At 38.9% G+C, this 23,268-nt stretch overlaps 1 protein-coding gene across 6 annotated transcripts in view; it reads left to right on the plus strand.

Moving 5' to 3' along the window:
- Nucleotides 1-23,268, plus strand: part of AP-1gamma (adaptor protein complex 1, gamma subunit) — a 113,628-nt gene that overhangs the window by 70,693 nt on the left and 19,667 nt on the right. For all 6 annotated transcript variants that reach the window (XM_053782809.2, XM_053782806.2, XM_053782807.2 and 3 more), the window contains 3 exons: nucleotides 4,654-4,798; nucleotides 5,276-5,371; nucleotides 17,855-18,026. In XM_053782809.2, coding sequence (XP_053638784.1) covers nucleotides 4,654-4,798; nucleotides 5,276-5,371; nucleotides 17,855-18,026 — 413 coding nt within the window. The remainder of the gene's footprint in view (nucleotides 1-4,653; nucleotides 4,799-5,275; nucleotides 5,372-17,854; nucleotides 18,027-23,268) is intronic.

Genomic DNA, 23,268 nt, shown 5'->3' on the forward strand with positions numbered 1-23,268 from the left:
ACAGCCCCTCTTCAGTCCTCTGACTAATACTTTTAGTAACTCCACACCTAATTTCCACACAATGAATTCTCTGCACAATGTTTACACCACACATTCTTCTTAGACACGATATCTCCGCCCCCTCTTCAGCCACTTCCTAGCTGCAGCATTTACAACCCATAAGAGTCTTGGTACCACTATACTCTCGTACATTCCCTTCTTTGCCTCCATGGATGATGTTCTTTGTCTCATAAGAACATAAGAAAGGAGGAACACTGCAGGAGGCCTGTTGGCCCATACTAGGCAGGTCCTTTACAATTCATCCCACTAACAAAACATTTGCCCAACCCAATTTTCAATGCCACCCAAGAAATAAGCTCTGATGTGAAAGTCCCACTCAAATCCAACCTCTCCCACTCATGTTCTTATCCAACCTAAATTTGAAACTACCCAAAGTCCCAGCCTCAATAACCCAACTAGGTAGACTGTTCCACTCATCAACTACCCTATTTCCAAACCAATACTTTCCTATGTCCTTTCTAAATCTAAACTTATCTAATTTAAATCCATTACTGCGGGTTCTCTCTTGGAGAGACATCCTCAAGACCTTATTAATATCCACTTTATTAATACCTATCTTCCACTTACATACTTCGATCAGGTCTCCCCTCATTCTTCGTCTAACAAGTGAATGTAACTTAAGAGTCTTCAATCTTTCTTCATAAGGAAGATTTCTAGTGCTATGTATTAATTTAGTCATCCTACGCTGAATGTTTTCTAACGAATTTATGTCCATTCTGTAATGTGGAGACCAGAATCGAGCTGCATAATCTAGGTGAGGCCTTACTAATGATGTATAAAGCTGCAGTATGACCTCTGGACTTCTGTTGCTTACACTTCTTGATATAAATCCCAGTAATCTATTTGCCTTATTACGTACGCTTAGGCATTGCTGTCTTGGTTTAAGGTTGCTGCTCACCATAACCCCCAAGTCCTTTTTGCAATCTGTATGGCTAAGTTCTACATCATTTAACTAATAAGTACTAGGGTTATGGGCACTCCCAAGCTTCAGAACCTTGCATTTATCTACATTGAACTGCATCTGCCACTTTTCTGACCAAGAATAGAGTTTGTTTAAATCCTCCTGAAGTTCCATAACATCTACGTTTGAATCAATTATCCTACCTATCTTTGTGTCATCGGCGAATTTGCTCATATCACTAGTAATTCCCTCATCAAGATCATTGATATATATTATAAACAACAACGGGCCCAAGACTGATCCCTGTGGAATGCCACTTGTTACAGATCCCCACTCGGATTTAACCCCATTTATGGACACACTCTGCTTCCTGTCAGTGAGCCATGACTCGATCCACGAGAGCACTTTTCCCCCAATGCCATGAGCTGCCACTTTCTTTAACAGTCTATGGTGCGGAACTCTATCAAAAGCCTTTATCGTGGTCAACAGCCTCAAAAGCTTTACTGAAGAAAGTTAATAAATTAGTTAGACAAGACCGGCCTCTTGTGAATCCATGCTGAGTATCATTAATCAAGCTATGCTTATCGAGATGGCTTCTTATAATCTCAGCTATAATTGACTCTAGTAATTTGCCTACAATTGAGGTCTCCATGGATACTTCAATGCACCACTCACCTTTTTGTCCTTCATCAATTCTATGGTTTACCTCATCCTTCTTAAACCCATCTGCTGACAAGTCAACTCCAAAGTATCTAAAAACATTCACTTCTTCCATACTCTCTCCCTCCAGTGTAATATCCAGTATTCTTTAAATTGTTTGATATCCTCATCACCTTACTCTTATCTATATTCACTTTCAACTTTCTGCCTTTACACACCCTCCCAAACTCATCCACTAACCTTTGCAACTTTTCTTTAGAATCTCCCAAAAGCACAGTATCATCACAAAAAGTAACTGTGTCAACTCCCATTTTGTATTTGATTACCCATAATTTAATCCCTCCCCTCTCCCCAACACCCTAACATATACTTGTTTTACAACCCCATCTATAAATATGTTAAACAACCATGGTGACATTACACATCCCTGTCTAAGACCTACTTTTACTGGGAAGTAATCTCCCTCTCTCCTACACACCCTAACCTGAGCCTCACTGCCCTCATTATCATCATTATTAATATGGCATCTTCTAGACTAATAAGACACTCTTTGTGATTTTAATGTGTACCTGTACACCAGCACAGTATGTAAGTATATTTAGGTACAGGTACACATCAGCATAATTATTAGAGTACATATACAACGTGAAATAACTTTAAAACACTTGAAATTTTGGAAAGTTTCCGGATATAATGGAGAGTTGTGCTCACAGAGAATGTGAACAAACCGGATAGCCCGTGGTAACCGTATTAGAAGTCAGGTGGTGGGAGCCGTATAGAGAGTTTTGGTCATAATTTGAAATACCCATATTAGTGGAATGCCGTAAGGCGAAATGCCGCAAAGCAGGGCCCTACTGTATATAGTATATATTTTTTAACACTGTCTGTCTCTGTGCTCTTTCCATTTCTAGCCATAGGGCTGTGTGCAGGTTTCATTAACATGATTACACCAGGCAGTGAGAGGTGAGAACATGTAAAAGTTTCGTTAAAGGCAATAAATGGAAGAACAACAATACAGATGAAAAAATTAAATTCCGAATTTCATATTATTACCCTTTGACTGTTTCGGCCATATACACGTATACACGTCTTATGAGCTAGTGATTAGGACGTATATATACTCAATAATTCAAGTGGCTTCAAATCAAGCAGGAGAAAGCTGGGAGGCCCACATGTGACAGAATGGGTCAGTGTGCACTGTATAAAGAAAATCCTGCAGCATGCAGTGCATAATGAGAAAAAAAAAAAAACTCCGACCGTGTTTTGGGTTTAAAACACCGAATTTGAGGTGTATTTTCGTATAGTATTTATGGTTATATTCTTGTTTTCTTGGTCTCATTTGATAGGATGGAAAACATATTACAGAAATAGAGATGATTTTGATTAGTTTCACAATGAAAACGACCTTGAAATGAAATTGAGCTCAAACTAGCGGAAATGTTCGATTTTTACCAATGTTCGTGTGTAAGCAAATCACACCACACGTCCAATACACATCAACTGGGGAGTCTAATATTCTTTCAAGTGCACTGATATTATTTATACCATTTTTACGATAATGCAGTAGTCTGCATAACAGTAAATCTATTTTTTGTGTTAATCAAAAATTAAAATAGAAAGCAAGAGTAATATAAGAGGGGCCTGGAGACATAACTAATGAACAAAGGATATGTTATTTTAGTGCCAAGAATGTCTGCATTGTTTATTCTGGATCCTATTTTGAAATTGGCATCTTTTTTAATTCGCGTGAAATTGGCCAAATTGCCAGTTTCTGACCACTTTATTGGGTGGTTGAATCCGTAAATGGGCAGTTTCTGTACTCAATTGATAGAAAAAAATGGAATTCTAAAGAAATAGCTATGAGTTTGGTCGACTGGAACAATGAAAGTGGCCAAAAATAGGGCTCAAAGTTGGCGAAATCGCCTATGCGTATATATCGATGAGATCGCTAACTTCACGGGAGCATAATTCCGTAAGTTTTCGATCAAATTTTGTACTTTTGGTGTTATTACCATCAGGCAAAGATTCTCTATCATTTCATAAGAATTTTTTTTTTTTCCAAAAAATTTTACGAAAGAATTAGTTTCAAAAATGGGCTTGCGACAGTCAAAGGGTTAAATAAAAGACAGTGATGGAGTGAATGATGGTGAAAGTTTTTCTTTTTTGGGCCACCCTGCCTTGGTGGGAATCGGCCAGTGTGATAATAAAAAAAAAAAAAAAAAAGGAATGTATCAAGACTATAGTGGTACCAACACTTGTATGGGTGTGAAGCATGGGTTTTAAATGTTACTGTGAAGAGGAGGCTGGAGGCAGTGATGATGTGTTTGATGGCAATGTGTGGTGTGAATATTATGCAGAAAATTCATAGTTTGGAGATCAGGAGGAGGTGCAGGGTTACTAAAAGTATTATTTGAGGAGGCATTATTGAGGTGCTTTGGACATTTACAAAGGATGGAGCAAAGCAGGATAACTTGGAGGATGTATAAATCTATGGCAGAGGGAAGGCAGGTAGGGGTCATCCTTAGAAAGGTTGGAGAGGGGGTAAAAAAAAAAAGGCATTGTATGTGAGGGACTTGGACATCCAACAGGTGTGTAAGCATTTTAAATAGAAGTTGAGTGGAGAAAAGTGGTTTATATGACTTGATGTACTGTTGGAGTATGAGCAAGATAACATTTATGAAGGGATTCAGGGAAAGCAATTTGCAGAACTTAAGTTCTGTAGGTGGGTATTACAGCGGCTGTACTCTTAAGGAGAAATGGGGATTTTGCAGTTTGGAGGGGCATCTGAACTGTAGAATTAGTATACCTTTGGCAAGACATTGATGGAGTGAGTGATAGTGAAAGTGTTTTCTTTTTCAGGTTACCTTACCTCAATGGGAGACAGCTAAGGTATTAAAACTTAAAAAAAAAAATAGTTGGATTTTAATCCTTTTCAAATTTGAAGGTGCTAGACTTCAGAGTGTATACTGTACTTGTAGGAGGAAATTATGGGATACTGTGTATGAAGTAAAGATCATTTTTTTCTTTTCTAGGTCATGCTGATGTAACTGTTGTGGAATCTGAGTTGATAGATATTTACCAGAAAATTTTGTGGTCATCACAGTGTTCTATTACTACAAAGGAATATGCCCTCACCTCATTAATGAAACTCTCAGCGAGGCTCACACACGAAATTGGGTACGCCTTCCATGTGTTCATAATATTTACTAATGATAGAATTAATAGGTGTGAAAAGTACTCATTGAACCAACAGATAATTGATCCCAATGGAAATGAAAATACCCTGGATTTAATATTCACAAACAGCGAGGAACTAATCAGATCCTTCCTTCAGGTTCCTAGTTACCTAGGGTTTAGACGATAATTTAAATTTAACTTTAAGCTTTGCTGATGTTTGACTATGTTGTACTCTTCAGTTCTTTGAATATGGTAAAAAAAAAAAATCGAGATAGCTAAAGTTATTGAATATTTATTTATTAATTTTTTTGTTATTGTGTAAAATGATTCAGTACAGCACAAACATGCTAATTAATTTTTGTTTTAAACACATTGGCCATTTCCCACCATGGATCATTTGTGTATTTGCTTCTGTTCTCGTCTTCGAAGTTTGTAGGATTATTACTAGTCCTTAACAAAGTTTTTGTACATGGACAGATCAATACAACAAGTTGTTAGTGCTTTCGGATCTCACCTGAACATTGAGTTGCAACAAAGAGGAATAGAATACAGCCAGCTCTTCACAAGACACAAGTAAGTACTATATTACAATTTAACTCTTTTTTTTTTATTATCACACTGGCCAATTCCCACCAAGGCAGGGTGGCCCGAAAAAGAAAAACTTTCACCATCATTCACTCCATCACTGTCTTGCCAGAAGGATGCTTTACACTACAGTTTTTAAACTGCAACATTAACACCCCTCCTTCAGAGTGCAGGCACTGTACTTCCCATCTCCAGGACTCAAGTCCGGCCTGCCGGTTTCCCTGAACCCCTTCATAAATGTTACTTTGCTCACACTCCAACAGCACGTCAAGTATTAAAAACCATTTGTCTCCATTCACTCCTATCAAACACGCTCACACATGCCTGCTGGAAGTCCAAGCCCCTCGCACACAAAACCTCCTTTACCCCCTCCCTCCAACCTTTCCTAGGCCGACCCCTACCCCACCTTCCTTCCACTACAGACTGATGCACTCTTGAAGTCATTCTGTTTCGCTCCATTCTCTCTACATGTCCGAACCACCTCAACAACCCTTCCTCAGCCCTCTGGACAACAGTTTTGGTAATCCCGCACCTCCTCCTAACTTCCAAACTACGAATTCTCTGCATTATATTCACACCACACATTGCCCTCAGACATGACATCTCCACTGCCTCCAGCCTTCTCCTCGCTGCAACATTCATCACCCATGCTTCACACCCATATAAGAGCGTTGGTAAAACTATACTCTCATACATTCCCCTCTTTGCCTCCAAGGACAAAGTTCTTTGTCTCCACAGACTCCTAAGTGCACCACTCACCCTTTTCCCCTCATCAATTCTATGATTCACTTCATCTTTCATTGACCCATCCGCTGACACGTCCACTCCCAAATATCTGAATACATTCACCTCCTCCATACTCTCTCCCTCCAATCTGATATCCAATCTTTCATCACCTAATCTTTTTGTTATCCTCATAACCTTACTCTTTCCTGTATTCACCTTTAATTTTCTTCTTTTGCACACCCTACCAAATTCATCCACCAATCTCTGCAACTTCTCTTCAGAATCTCCCAAGAGCACAGTGTCATCAGCAAAGAGCAACTGTGACAACTCCCACTTTATGTGTGATTCTTTATCTTTTAACTCCATGCCTCTTGCCAAGACCCTCGCATTCACTTCTCTTACAACCCCATCTATAAATATATTAAACAACCACGGTGACATCACACATCCTTGTCTAAGGCCTACTTTTACTGGGAAATAATTTCCCTCTTTCCTACATACTCTAACTTGAGCCTCACTATCCTCGTAAAAACTCTTCACTGCTTTCAGTAACCTACCTCCTACACCATACACCTGCAACATCTGCCACATTGCCCCCCTATCCACCCTGTCATACGCCTTTTCCAAATCCATAAATGCCACAAAGACCTCTTTAGCCTTATCTAAATACTGTTCATTTATATGTTTCACTGTAAACACCTGGTCCACACACCCCCTACCTTTCCTAAAGCCTCCTTGTTCATCTGCTATCCTATTCTCCGTCTTACTCTTAATTCTTTCAATAATAACTCTACCATACACTTTACCAGGTATACTCAACAGACTTATCCCCCTATAATTTTTGCACTCTCTTTTATCCCCTTTGCCTTTATACAAAGGAACTATGCATGCTCTCTGCCAATCCCTAGGTACCTTACCCTCTTCCATACATTTATTAAATAATTGCACCAACCACTCCAAAACTATATCCCCACCTGCTTTTAACATTTCTATCTATCCCATCAATCCCGGCTGCCTTACCCCCTTTCATTTTACCTACTGCCTCATGAACTTCCTCCACACTCACAACTGGCTCTTCCTCACTCCTACAAGATGTTATTCCTCCTTGCCCTATACACGAAATCACAGCTTCCCTATCTTCATCAACATTTAACCCTTTCAGGGTCCAAGGCCCAAATCTGGAGTCACGCACCAGTGTCCAAGAATTTAAAAAAAAAAAAATTGTTATTTTTTCTTATGAAATCGTAGAGAATCTTTTTGTGAAGGTAATAAAACAAAAAGTACGAAATTTGGTGGAAAATTGACGAAATTATGCTCTCGCGAATTTTGATGTGTCAGTGATATTTACGAATCGGCGATTTTGCCGACTTTGACTCCCATTTTAGGCCAATTACATTATTCCAATCAACCAAATTCTTAGCTATTTCACTAGTATCGCCAAGTCAACTGTTTCAACTACAAAATAAAGTGATCGGAAATTGTTAATTTGGCCAATTTAACACAAAGTTCAAAATATTCCAATTTCAAAATAGGGTCCAAAATGAACAATGTAGGCATTCCTGGCACTAAACTAACATTTCCTCTGTTCATTAGTTATGTTTTGAGGCTTTACAAATAAATTCCATTTTGATTTTTTATTCACATAATGAATTTTTATTCACACCAAAAAATAGAAGATTTACTGTTATGCAATACTGTAATAATTGTATAAATATCATCACCATATTTGTGAATGTATATTAGACCCACCAGCTGGCGTGTATTAGACGTGTGAGGTCGTTTGTTTACTCTTGAATATCAGCAAAAATTTAACATTTCTGCTACTGTGAGCTCAGTTTCAAGCCATTTCCAGTGCTAAAACCAATCAAAATCATCTCTATTTCTGTAATATGTCTTCCATTCTATCAAATGAGACCAAGAAATCGCAAATACAACTATAAAAAACATACGAAAAAACACTGCAATGTTGCTGTTTTAATCGAAAAATCATGATTTCATTTTTTTTCTCTCATTATACACAGTGTGCTGCAGGATCTGTTTTATGTGGTGCACACATACCACATAGATGTATTCTCTCATATCTAGGCCCAAATGTACCACTCACAGTTTATCAGAGTGAGCTGAGCTCATGGCGTAGATCTACGGTTTGGACCCTGAACGTAAAGCCGTAGATCTACGGGACGGACCCTGAAATGGTTAACAATTCCTCAAAGTATTCCCTTCATCTTCCCAATACCTTTAATTCTCCATTTAATAACTCTCCTCTCCTATTTTTAACTGACAAATCCATTTGTTCTTTAAATCCGAGTGGGGATCAGTAACTAGTGGCGTTCCACAGGGATCAGTCTTGGGCCCGTTGTTGTTTATAATATATATCAATGATCTTGATGAAGGAATTACTAGTGATATGAGCAAATTCGCCGATGACACGAAGATAGGTAGGATAATTGATTCAAACGTAGATGTTAGGGAACTTCAGGAGGATTTAGACAAACTCTACTCTTGGTCAGAAAAGTGGCAGATGCAGTACAATGTAGATAAATGCAAGGTTCTGAAGCTCGGGAGTGTCCATAACCCTAGCACTTATGAGTTAAATAATGTAGAACTTAGCCATACAGATTGCGAAAAGGACTTGGGGGTTATGGTAAGCAGCAACCTTAAACCAAGACAGCAATGCCTAAGCATACGTAATAAGGCAAATAGATTACTGGGATTTATATCAAGAAGTGTAAGCAACAGAAGTCCAGAGGTCATACTGCAGCTTTATACATCATTAGTAAGGCCTCACCTAGATTATGCAGCTCAATTCTGGTCTCCACATTACAGAATGGACATAAATTCGTTAGAAAACATTCAGCGTAGGATGACTAAATTAATACATAGCACTAGAAATCTTCCTTATGAAGAAAGATTGAAGACTCTTAAGTTACATTCACTTGTTAGACGAAGAATGAGGGGAGACCTGATCGAAGTGTATAAGTGGAAGATAGGTATTAATAAAGTGGATATTAATAAGGTCTTGAGGATGTCTCTCCAAGAGAGAACCCGCAGTAATGGATTTAAATTAGATAAGTTTAGATTTAGAAAGGACATAGGAAAGTATTGGTTTGGAAATAGGGTAGTTGATGAGTGGAACAGTCTACCTAGTTGGGTTATTGAGGCTAGGACTTTGGGTAGTTTCAAATTTAGGTTGGATAAGTACATGAGTGGGAGGGGTTGGATTTGAGAGGGACTTGCACATCGGAGCTTGTTTCTTGGGTGGCATTGAAAATTGGGTTGGTCAAATGTTTGTTAGTGGGATGAATTGTAAAGGACCTGCCTAGTATGGGCCAACAGGCCTGCTGCAGTGTTCCTCCTTTCTTATGTTCTATAGGCTTCCTTAACTTGTTAATCTCACTCCAAAACTTTTTCTTATTTTCAACAAAATTTGTTGATAACATCTCACCCACTCTCATTTGCTCGCTTTTTACATTGCTTCACCACTCTCTTAACCTCTCTCTTTTTCTCCATATACTCTTCCCTCCTTGCATAGCTTCTACTATGTAAAAACTTCTCATGTGCTAACTTCTTCTCCCTTACTACTATCTTTACATCAACATTCCACCAATCGCTCCTCTTCCCTCCTGCACCCACTTTCCTGTAACCACAAACTTCTGCTGAACACTCTAACACTACATTTTTAAACCTACCCCATACCTCTTCGACCCCATTGCCTATGCTCTCATTAGCCCATCTATCCTCCAATAGCTGTTTATATCTTTCCCTAACTGCCTCTTTTAGTTTATAAATCTTCACCTCTCTCTTCCCCTGATGCTTCTATTCTCCTTGTATCCCATCTACCTTTTACTCTCAGTGTAGCTACAACTAGAAAGTGATCTGATATATCTGTGGCCCCTCTATAAACATGTACATCCTGAAGTCTACTCAACAGTCTTTTATCTACCAATACATAATCCAACAAACTACTGTCATTTCGCCCTACATCATATCTTGTATACTTATTTATCCTCTTTTTCTTAAAATATGTATTACCTATAACTAAACCCCTTTCTATACAAAGTTCAATCAAAGGGCTCCCATTATCATTTACACCTGGCACCCCAAACTTACCTACCACACCCTCTCTAAAAGTTTCTCCTACTTTAGCATTCAGATCCCCTACCACAATTACTCTCTCACTTAACATCTCTCAAAATCTCTCTCTCTCCTCTACATTCCTCTCTTCTCCAGGTGCATACACACTTATTGTGACCCACTTTTTGCATCCAACCTTTACTTTAATCCACATAATTCTTGAATTTACACATTCATATTCTCTTTTCTCCTTCCATAACTGATCCTTCAACATTACTGCTACCCCTTCTTTTGCTCTAACTCTCTCAGATACTCCAGATTTAATCCCATTTATTTCCCCCCACCGAAACTCCCCTACCCCCTTCAACTTTGTTTCGCTTAGGGCCAGGACATCCAACTTCTTTTCATTCATAACATCAGCAATCATCTGTTTCTTGTCATCCGCACTACATCCACGCACATTCAAGCATCCCAGTTTTATAAAGTTTCATAAAGTTTTTTTTAACTCTATGGATATATTTTAAAGGAATTCTGTTAAGCAATTATGCCATTTATTATTTTATTTTTTCTCATTGGAGCAGGAAAATGGTTTTATCCTCCAATTTGGACAGTAGTGGAAAAAGTTTATTAATGTTGTTAATTTCCATTTTTTTTCTTTTTAACACATCAGCTGTTTCCTACTGAAGTAGGGTGACCCAAAAAGAAAGAAAAAACTTTCATCATCATTCAACACTTTCACTATCACTCATACATAACCACTGTCTTTGCATAGGCGCTCAGATACGACGCTGTAGACCTCCCTCCAAATTGTCAATATCCTAAACCCCTCCTTTAAAGTGCAGGCATTGTACTTCCCATTTCCAGTACTAAGCTTGCTGGAAGTCCAAGCCCCTCTCCCATGAAACTTCCTTTACCCCCCTCTCCCCCTCCAACCTTTTCAGGGACAACCCTACCCCGCCTTCCTTCCCGTATAGATTTATGCGCTCCCCCAAGTCATTCTACTTTGATCCATTCTCTCTAAATGACTAGACCACCTCAATAGCCCCTCTTCAGCCCTCTGGCTTATCCTTCTAGTAACTCCACACCTAATTTCCACACTACAAATTTTCTGCATAATATTTACACCACACATTGCCCTTAGGAGTCTTTATTATTACTGGACAGATTTTGAAAGTCATTTTTTTTTTAGGTAAAGACAAACAGATATATATATATATATATATATATATATATATATATATATATATATATATATATATATATATATATATATATATATATATATATTTTTTTTTTTTTTTTTTTTTTTTAAAATTTTTTTTTTTTTTTTTTTCAACAAGTCGGCCGTCTCCCACCGAGGCAGGGTGACCCAAAAAAAAAAGAAAGAAAATCCCCAAAAAGAAAATACTTTCATCATCATTCAACACTTTCACCACACTCACACATTATCACTGCTTTTGCAGAGGTGCTCAGAATACAACAGTTTAGAAGCATATACGTATAGAGATACACAACATATCCCTCCAAACCGCCAATATCCCAAACCCCTCCTTTAAAGTGCAGGCATTGTACTTCCCATTTCCAGGACTCAAGTCCGACTATATGAAAATAACCGGTTTCCCTGAATCCCTTCACTAAATATTACCCTGCTCACACTCCAACAGATCGTCAGGTCCCAAGTATCATTCGTCTCCATTCACTCCTATCTAACACGCTCATGCATGCTTGCTGGAAGTCCAAGCCCCTAACCCACAAAACCTCCTTTACCCCCTCTTTCCAACCCTTTCGAGGACGACCCCTACCCCTCTTTCCTTCCCCTATAGATTTATATGCTTTCCATGTCATTCTACTTTGATCCATTCTCTCTAAATGACCAAACCACCTCAACAACCCCTCTTCTGCCCTCTGACTAATGCTTTTATTAACTCCACACCTTCTCCTAATTTCCACACTCCGAATTTTCTGCATAATATTTACACCACACATTGCCCTTAGACAGGACATCTCCACTGCCTCCAACCGTCTCCTCGCTGCTGCATTTACAACCCAAGCTTCACATCCATAAGAGTGTTGGTACTACTATACTTTCATACATTCCCTTCTTTGCCTCCATAGATAGCGTTTTTTGACTCCACATATACCTCAACGCACCACTCACCTTTTTTCCCTCAATTCTATGATTAACCTCATCCTTCATAAATCCATCCGCCGACACGTCAACTCCCAAGTATCTGAAAACATTCACTTCTTCCATACTCCTCCTCCCCAATTTGATATCCAATTTTTCTTTATCTAAATCATTTGATACCCTCATCACCTTACTCTTTTCTATGTTGACTTTCAACTTTCTACCTTTACACACATTCTCAAACTCATCCACTAACCTTTGTAATTTTTCTTTAGAATCTCCCATAAGCACAGTATCATCAGCAAAAAGTAACTGTGTCAATTCCCATTTTGAATTTGATTCCCCATAATTTAATCCCACCCCTCTCCCGAACACCCTAGCATTTACTTCTTTTACAACCCCATCTATAAATATATTAAACAACCATGGTGACATTACACATCCCTGTCTAAGACCTACTTTTACCGGGAAGTATTCTCCCTCTCTTCTACACACCCTAACCTGAGCCTCACTATCCTCATAAAAGCTCTTTACAGCATTTAGTAACTTACCACCTATTCCATATACTTGCAACATCTGCCACATTGCTCCTCTATCCACTCTATCATATGCCTTTTCTAAATCCATAAATGCAATAAAAACTTCCCTACCTTTATCTAAATACTGTTCACATATGTGTTTCAATGTAAACACTTGATCTACACATCCCCTACCCACTCTGAAGCCTCCTTGCTCGTCCGCAATTCTACATTCTGTCTTAACTCTAATTCTTTCAATTATAACCCTACCGTATACTTTTCCTGGTATACTCAGTAAACTTATTCCTCTATAATTTTTACAATCTCTTTTGTCCCCTTTCCCTTTATATAAAGGGACTATACATGCTCTCCGCCAATCCCTAGGTACCTTCCCCTCTTTCATACATTTATTAAACAAAAGTACCAACCACTCCAACACTATATCCCCCCCTGCTTTTAACATTTCTGTCATGATCCCATCAGTTCCAGCTGCTTTACCCCCTTTCATTCTACGTAATGCCTCACGTACCTCCACCACACTTACATTCTGCTCTTATTCACTCCTAAAAGATTGTATACCTCCCTGGCCAGTGCATGAAATTACCGCCTCCCTTTCTTCCTTAACATTTAAAAGTTCCTCAAAATATTCTCGCCATCTACCTAATACCTCCCTCTCCCCATCTACTAACTCCCCTACTCTGTTTTTAACTGACAAATCCATACTTTCCCTAGGCTTTCTTAACTTGTTTAACTCACTCCAAAATTTTTTCTTATTTTCATTAAAATTTCTTGACAGTGCCTCTCCCACTCTTTCATCTGCTCTCCTTTTGCACTCTCTCACCACTCTCTTCACCTTTCTTTTACTCTCCATATACTCTGCTCTTCTTATAACACTTCTGCTTTGTAAAAACCTCTCGTAAGCTACCTTTTTCTCTTTTATCACACCCTTTACTTCATCATTCCACCAATCACTCCTCTTTCCTCCTGCCCCCACCCTCCTATAACCACAAACTTCTGCCCCACATTCTAATACTGCATTTTTAAAACTATTCCAACCCTCTTCAACCCCCCCACTACTCATCTTTGCACTAGCCCACCTTTCTGCCAATATTATATATATATATATATATATATATATATATATATATATATATATATATATATATATATATATATATATATATATATATATATATATATATATATATATATATATATATATATATATATATATATATATATATATATATATATATATATATATATATATATATATATATATATATATATATATATATATATATATATATATATATATATATATATATATATATATATATATATATATATATATATATATATATATATATATATATATATATATATATATATATATATATATATATATATATTTTTTTTTATTATCACACCGGCCGATTCCCACCAAGGCAGGGTGGCCCGAAAAAGAAAAACTTTCACCATCATTCACTCCATCACTGTCTTGCCAGAAGGGTGCTTTACACTACAGTTTTTAAACTGCAACATTAACACCCCTCCTTCAGAGTGCAGGCACTGTACTTCCCATCTCCAGAACTCAAGTCCGGCCTGCCGGTTTCCCTGAATCCCTTCATAAATGTTACTTTGCTCACACTCCAACAGCACGTCAAGTATTAAAAACCATTTGTCTCCATTCACTCCTATCAAACACGCTCACGCATGCCTGCTGGAAGTCCAAGCCCCTCGCACACAAAACCTCCTTTACCCCCTCCCTCCAACCCTTCCTAGGCCGACCCCTACCCCGCCTTCCTTCCACTACAGACTGATACACTCTTGAAGTCATTCTGTTTCGCTCCATTCTCTCTACATGTCCGAACCACCTCAACAACCCTTCCTCAGCCCTCTGGACAACAGTTTTGGTAATCCCGCACCTCCTCCTAACTTCCAAACTACTAATTCTCTGCATTATATTCACACCACACATTGCCCTCAGACATGACATCTCCACTGCCTCCAGCCTTCTCCTCGCTGCAACATTCATCACCCACGCTTCACACCCATATAAGAGCGTTGGTAAAACTATACTCTCATACATTCCCCTCTTTGCCTCCAAGGACAAAGTTCTTTGTCTCCACAGACTCCTAAGTGCACCACTCACTCTTTTTCCCTCATCAATTCTATGATTCACCTCATCTTTCATAGACCCATCCGCTGACACGTCCACTCCCAAATATCTGAATACGTTCACCTCCTCCATACTCTCTCCCTCCAATCTGATATTCAATCTTTCATCACCTAATCTTTTTGTTATCCTCATAACCTTACTCTTTCCTGTATTCACCTTTAATTTTCTTCTTTTGCACACCCTACCAAATTCATCCACCAATCTCTGCAACTTCTCTTCAGAATCTCCCAAGAGCACAGTGTCATCAGCAAAGAGCAGCTGTGACAACTCCCACTTTGTGTGTGATTCTTTATCTTTTAACTCCACGCCTCTTGCCAAGACCCTCGCATTTACTTCTCTTACAACCCCATCTATAAATATATTAAACAACCACGGTGACATCACACATCCTTGTCTAAGGCCTACTTTTACTGGGAAAAAATTTCCCTCTTTCCTACATACTCTAACTTGAGCCTCACTATCCTCGTAAAAACTCTTCACTGCTTTCAGTAACCTACCTCCTACACCATACACTTGCAACATCTGCCACATTGCCCCCCTATCCACCCTGTCATACGCCTTTTCCAAATCCATAAATGCCACAAAGACCTCTTTAGCCTTATCTAAATACTGTTCACTTATATGTTTCACTGTAAACACCTGGTCCACACACCCCCTACCTTTCCTAAAGCCTCCTTGTTCATCTGCTATCCTATTCTCCGTCTTACTCTTAATTCTTTCAATTATAACTCTACCATACACTTTACCAGGTACACTCAACAGACTTATCCCCCTATAATTTTTGCACTCTCTTTTATCCCCTTTGCCTTTATACAAAGGAACTATGCATGCTCTCTGCCAATCCCTAGGTACCTTACCCTCTTCCATACATTTATTAAATAATTGCACCAACCACTCCAAAACTATATCCCCACCTGCTTTTAACATTTCTATCTTTATCCCATCAATCCCGGCTGCCTTACCCCCTTTCATTTTACCTACTGCCTCACGAACTTCCCCCACACTCACAACTGGCTCTTCCTCACTCCTACAAGATGTTATTCCTCCTTGCCCTATACACGAAATCACAGCTTCCCTATCTTCATCAACATTTAACAATTCCTCAAAATATTCCTTCCATCTTCCCAATACCTCTAACTCTCCATTTAATAACTCTCCTCTCCTATTTTTAACTGACAAATCAATTTGTTCTCTAGGCTTTCTTAACTTGTTAATCTCACTCCAAAACTTTTTCTTATTTTCAACAAAATTTGTTGATAACATCTCACCCACTCTCTCATTTGCTCTCTTTTTACATTGCTTCACCACTCTCTTAACCTCTCTCTTTTTCTCCATATACTCTTCCCTCCTTGCATCACTTCTACTTTGTAAAAACTTCTCATATGCTAACTTTTTCTCCCTTACTACTCTCTTTACATCATCATTCCACCAATCGCTCCTCTTCCCTCCTGCACCCACTTTCCTGTAACCACAAACTTCTGCTGAACACTCTAACACTACATTTTTAAACCTACCCCATACCTCTTCGACCCCATTGCCTATGCTCTCATTAGCCCATCTATCCTCCAATAGCTGTTTATATCTTACCCTAACTGCCTCCTCTTTTAGTTTATAAACCTTCACCTCTCTCTTCCCTGATGCTTCTATTCTCCTTGTATCCCATCTACCTTTTACTCTCAGTGTAGCTACAACTAGAAAGTGATCTGATATATCTGTGGCCCCTCTATAAACATGTACATCCTGAAGTCTACTCAACAGTCTTTTATCTACCAATACATAATCCAACAAACTACTGTCATTTCGCCCTACATCATATCGTGTATACTTATTTATCCTCTTTTTCTTAAAATATGTATTACCTATAACTAAACCCCTTTCTATACAAAGTTCAATCAAAGGGCTCCCATTATCATTTACACCTGGCACCCCAAACTTACCTACCACACCCTCTCTAAAAGTTTCTCCTACTTTAGCATTCAAGTCCCCTACCACAATTACTCTCTCACTTGGTTCAAAGGCTCCTATACATTCACTTAACATCTCCCAAAATCTCTCTCTCTCCTCTGCATTCCTCTCTTCTCCAGGTGCATACACGCTTATTATGACCCACTTCTCGCATCCAACCTTTACTTTAATCCACATAATTCTTGAATTTACACATTCATATTCTCTTTTCTCCTTCCATAACTGATCATTTAACATTACTGCTACCCCTTCCTTTGCTCTAACTCTCTCAGATACTCCAGATTTAATCCCATTTATTTCCCCCCACTGAAACTCTCCTACCCCCTTCAGCTTTGTTTCGCTTAGGGCCAGGACATCCAACTTCTTTTCATTCATAACATCAGCAATCATCTGTTTCTTGTCATCCGCACTACATCCACGCACATTTAAGCAACCCAGTTTTATAAAGTTTTTCTTCTTCTCTTTTTTAGTAATTGTATACAGGAGAAGGGGTTACTAGCCCATTGCTCCCGGCATATATATATATATATATATATATATATATATATATATATATTATTTATTTATTTATTTATTTATTTATTTATTTATTTATTTATTAATGACTGTTACATGCCAGATTTGTTTAAAAATAAATTGAGGAAAATATATTCTCATTTTAAATTTTTTGAAATTTTTAAAAAATATTCATAGATGCACCCATAAAGTAGAATACAGTAATGATGCTTGTGATCTGGAAAAGTTATCTAGGATATTTCTTGAATTTTTATGCTTAAATTGTGTGATAATGGATATGTTACGTTATTTCATACTTTCGCCATTGAAATATTACACAGTTTAAAGATTAATAAAGTTATAAATAAATTTTTATTTTGCAGCCATATGCGAGGGCCTCTTTTAGAACGAATGCCTCCATTTGAAGGAACAAGAGCAGGTACAGAGCAAGACAAAGCTACCATCACCAATGGAGTTGACACACCACTTGATAATGAGTCACTTCTCAATGACTTAACATCACCAAACAACAATGCTCATGAAACAAGTGAATCGGTAAGGTGCTTCTAGTTTTGTATATGTCCCACCACGTGCTTGTTAACAGAATTGTGCTTTTTGTTACTAGAGTTGCAGAAGGGCATCAATCTGCAAATTCCCCAGGTTACAAACTGTTGAGCTGGGCACTTATAAATTAAATTTCTAAAACCATTTTATGGAGTGTGAACTTATTTGAGGCATACTTGTCCTTCGTCCTGTTATTTATAAAATGAGAATGCAACCATAAATACTATACAAAAAAAAACGGTCAGTTTTTTTTCTCATGCACTGCGTGCTGCAGGATTTTTTTTATACGGTGCACACTGACCACACAGACCCATTCTCTCACATGTGGGCCTACCAGCTTTCTCCTGTTTGATCTGAAGCCACTAGAATTGATGAGTATATATACGTCAAACACGGTGACTCATAAGACGTATATATATGGCCGAAACAGTCAAAGGGTTAATACATAACGCTTTTGTTTACAATTCTCGGCATGATTTATTCATTACTTCTCCCTTTGTGTATGATGGCATCTAAAGGTAGTTGATAGAAATTATTAAACTCAGTGAACATGGTATGTCGATGGTAATAATTTGGCTCTGGGCCACATTAAATATCGTGTGGCTACGTAGGTAGGTGTAGGTATGTAGTCCAGGTGGACTACATTCCTACATTATTATTATAACTGATAATTATACTTATGTGTACATGTACCTAAGTAAACTTACTGTGCTGGCATGCTGGTACACATTAAAATCACTAAGAGTGTCTTATTAGTCTTGACGACATATTAATAATGATGATAACACAATAATAATCACTCTGAGGTGCATTAAATATCGTATAAAACGTTAATATAGACATTTTGCTTAATCCATCTAAATATACCCCACAGTAGAATAAATTAACAAATATGACATGTGGTAGCCAGGCGACTTGTAGGACTTGTGGTAGCCAGGCGACTTGTAGGAATTGCAGTAGCCAGGCGACTTGTAGGACTTGTGGTAGCTAGGCGACTTGTTGGACTTGTGGTAGCTAGGCGACTTGTAGGACTTGTGGTAGCTAGGCGACTTGTAGGACTTGTGGTAGCCAGGCGACTTGTAGGACTTGCAGTAGCCAGGTGACTTGTAGGACTTGTGGTAGCCAGGCGACTTCTAGGACTTGTGGTAGCCAGGCAACTTCTAGGACTTGTGGTAGCCAGGCGACTTGTGGGACTTGTGGTAGCCAGGGGACTTGTAGGACTTGTGGTAGCCAGGTGACTTGTAGGACTTGTGGTAGCCAGGCGACTTGTAGGACTTGTGGTAGCCAGGCGACTTGTAGGACTTGTGGTAGCCAGGCAGCTTGTAGGACTTGTGGTAGCCAGGCAACTTGTAGGACTTGTGGTAGCCAGGCGACTTGTAGGACTTGTGGTAGCCAGGTGACTTGTAGTCAAACATCAGAGAAAATGTGTACACTATAATATTACTGGGGGTAGCTAGAAAATTATTCCTTTCGTATGCCTTCACTCAGGGCGTCATTTCTTTTAAAAATGGTGTTTCATGAGAATGGGAGGGTTTCTCTTTATTTATTCTACTGTACCAACGTGGAGACAACATGTACATAATGTAAAGTGACGAAAACCAGATGCGTTCGTCTGGTTTGTTTACGTGTTCTGTCCTTCCTGGCTATCCATACTTCCCAACCTGACTTCATACAAATAAAACTCGCCTCTCACCCTACATTAAGACTACAAATATTTTAAGATAATTAATGAGTGTACTATATATGCATTTTATAGCTCTAGGGAGCTTAATGTCGTAGTAGGTGGGAGTGGCCAGGAAGGATGCCATACCTCCCACACGACTTTCTTACACTTTTCACCTCTCCCCCTACATTAATACCATTAAGACTACAAACATTTTAAGGTAAGAAATGAATGTACTGCATATGCATTTTATCGCTCTAATTAGCTTTAAGCATCCTAGTATAGTATGTGTGGGTGGGATGGCCAGGAGGGCTACCACACCTGACTTCTTACAGTAATTACTACTCACCTTTTGCCCTACATTAAAACTACAAATATTTTGAGATAAATAATGAGTGTACTGTGTGTGTATTTTACTTTTTAATGCCTAGTTCTATTGCTAACTTAATATATGTTAGTGTAAACTTGTTATCTGGCATTTATATGCATTTATAAAGGGAAAAAATGAAGTTCTGCTTTCCGACGAAGTCTGCTTTCCAGCAGTAGCCTGGAACCTAACCTGCCATGTAAGTAGGGCCCTACTGTACCTGTAAATATATTGTCAGACAAGCTGTGCTCACTTATACACTCCTCTGTGAAATAAAATGATGATGATAATAGTAGATGCCAGTATATAGAGTTGCCAGTTGGTAATTTTCTGAGTTGCTACTAATGATTAGTAATGTAAATATGTGGTGATTTTTTTTTTTTTTTTTTTTTTTTTTTTTTTTTTTTTGTTCTCAACAAGTCGGCCGTCTCCCACCGAGACAGGGTGACCCAAAAAAGAAAGAAAATCCCCCCCAAAAAAAAAACACTTTCATCATTATTCAACACTTTCACCACACTCACACATTATCACTGTTTTTGCAGAGGTGCTCAGAATACAACAGTCTAGAAGCATAAACATATAAAGATACACAACATATCCCTCCAAACTGCCAATATCCCAAACCCCTCCTTTAAAGTGCAGGCATTGTACTTTCCATTTCCAGGACTCAAGTCTGACTATATGAAAATAACCGGTTTCCCTGAATCCCTTCACTAAATATTACCCTGCTCACACTCCAACAGATCATCAGGTCCCAAGTACCATTCATCTCCATTCACTCCTATCTAACACGCCCACGCACGCTTGCTGGAAGTCCAAGCCCCTCGCCCACAAAACCTCCTTTACCCCCTCTCTCCAACCTTTTCGAGGACGACCCCTACCCCTCCTTCCTTCCCCTATAGATTTATATGCTTTCCATGTCATTCTACTTTGATCCATTCTCTCTAAATGACCAAACCACCTCAACAACACCTCTTCTGCCCTCTGACTAATACTTTTATTAACTCCACACCTTTTCCTAATTTCCACACTCAATATTTTCTGCATAATATTTACACCACACATTGCCCTTAAACAGGACATCTCCACTGCCTCCAACCGTCTCCTCGATGCTGCATTTACCACCCAAGCTTCACACCCATATAAGAGTGTTGGTACTACTATACTTTCATACATTCCCTTCTTTGCCTCCATAGATAATGTTTTTTGACTCCATATATACCTCAAAATGGGAATTGACACAGTTACTTTTTGCTGATGATACTGTGCTTATGGGAGATTCTAAAGAAAAATTGCAAAGGTTAGTGGATGAGTTTGGGAATGTGTGTAAAGGTAGAAAGTTGAAAGTGAACATAGAAAAGAGTAAGGTGATGAGGGTGTCAAATGATTTAGATAAAGAAAAATTGGATATCAAATTGGGGAGGAGGAGTATGGAAGAAGTGAATGTTTTCAGATACTTGGGAGTTGACGTGTCGGCGGATGGATTTATGAAGGATGAGGTTAATCATAGAATTGATGAGGGAAAAAAGGTGAGTGGTGCGTTGAGGTATATGTGGAGTCAAAAAACGTTATCTATGGAGGCAAAGAAGGGAATGTATGAAAGTATAGTAGTACCAACACTCTTATATGGGTGTGAAGCTTGGGTGGTAAATGCAGCAGCGAGGAGACGGTTGGAGGCAGCGGAGATGTCCTGTTTAAGGGCAATGTGTGGTGTAAATATTATGCAGAAAATTCGGAGTGTGGAAATTAGGAGAAGGTGTGGAGTTAATAAAAGTATTAGTCAGAGGGCAGAAGAGGGGTTGTTGAGGTGGTTTGGTCATTTAGAGAGAATGGATCACAGTAGAATGACATGGAAAGCATATAAATCTATAGGGGAAGGAAGGCGGGGTAGGGGTCGTCCTCGAAAGGGTTGGAGAGAGGGGGTAAAGGAGGTTTTGTGGGTAAGGGGCTTGGACTTCCAGCAAGCGTGCGTGAGCGTGTTAGATAGGAGTGAATGGAGACGAATGGTACTTGGGACCTGACAATCTGTTGGAGTGTGAGCAGGGTAATATTTAGTGAAGGGATTCAGGGAAACCGGTTATTTTCATATAGTCGGACTTGAGTCCTGGAAATGGGAAGTACAATGCCTGCACTTTAAAGGAGGGGTTTGGGATATTGGGATATTGCTGATGATACTGTGCTTATGGGAGATTCTAAAGAAAAATTGCAAAGGTTAGTGGATGAGTTTGGGAATGTGTGTAAAGGTAGAAAGTTGAAAGTGAACATAGAAAAGAGTAAGGTGATGAGAGTGTCAAATGATTTAGATAAAGAAAAATTGGATATCAAATTGGGGAGGAGGAGTATGGAAGAAGTGAATGTTTTCAGATACTTGGGAGTTGACGTGTCGGCGGATGGATTTATGAAGGATGAGGTTAATCATAGAATTGATGAGGGAAAAAAGGTGAGTGGTGCGTTGAGGTATATGTGGAGTCAAAAAATGTTATCTATGGAGGCAAAGAAGGGAATGTATGAAAGTATAGTAGTACCAACACTCTTATATGGGTGTGAAGCTTGGGTGGTAAATGCAGCAGCGAGGAGACGGTTGGAGGCAGTGGAGATGTCCTGTTTAAGGGCAATGTGTGGTGTAAATATTATGCAGAAAATTCGGAGTGTGGAAATTAGGAGAAGGTGTGGAGTTAATAAAAGTATTAGTCAGAGGGCAGAAGAGGGGTTGTTGAGGTGGTTTGGTCATTTAGAGAGAATGGATCAAAGTAGAATGACATGGAAAGCATATAAATCTATAGGGGAAGGAAGGCGGGGTAGGGGTCGTCCTCGAAAGGGTTGGAGAGAGGGGGTAAAGGAGGTTTTGTGGGTAAGGGGCTTGGACTTCCAGCAAGCGTGCGTGAGCGTGTTAGATAGGAGTGAATGGAGACGAATGATACTTGGGACCTGACGATCTGTTGGAGTGTGAGCAGGGTAATATTTAGTGAAGGGATTCAGGGAAACCGGTTATTTTCATATAGTCGGACTTGAGTCCTGGAAATGGGAAGTACAATGCCTGCACTTTAAAGGAGGGGTTTGGGATATTGGCAGTTTGGAGGGATATGTTGTGTATCTTTATATGTGTATGCTTCTAGACTGTTGTATTCTGAGCACCTCTGCAAAAACAGTGATAATGTGCGAGTGTGGTGAAAGTGTTGAATGATGATGAAAGTATTTTCTTT

The sequence above is a fragment of the Cherax quadricarinatus genome, chromosome 28 (genome assembly GCF_038502225.1).
Source record: "Cherax quadricarinatus isolate ZL_2023a chromosome 28, ASM3850222v1, whole genome shotgun sequence".
Taxonomy (NCBI): Eukaryota; Metazoa; Arthropoda; class Malacostraca; order Decapoda; family Parastacidae; genus Cherax; species Cherax quadricarinatus.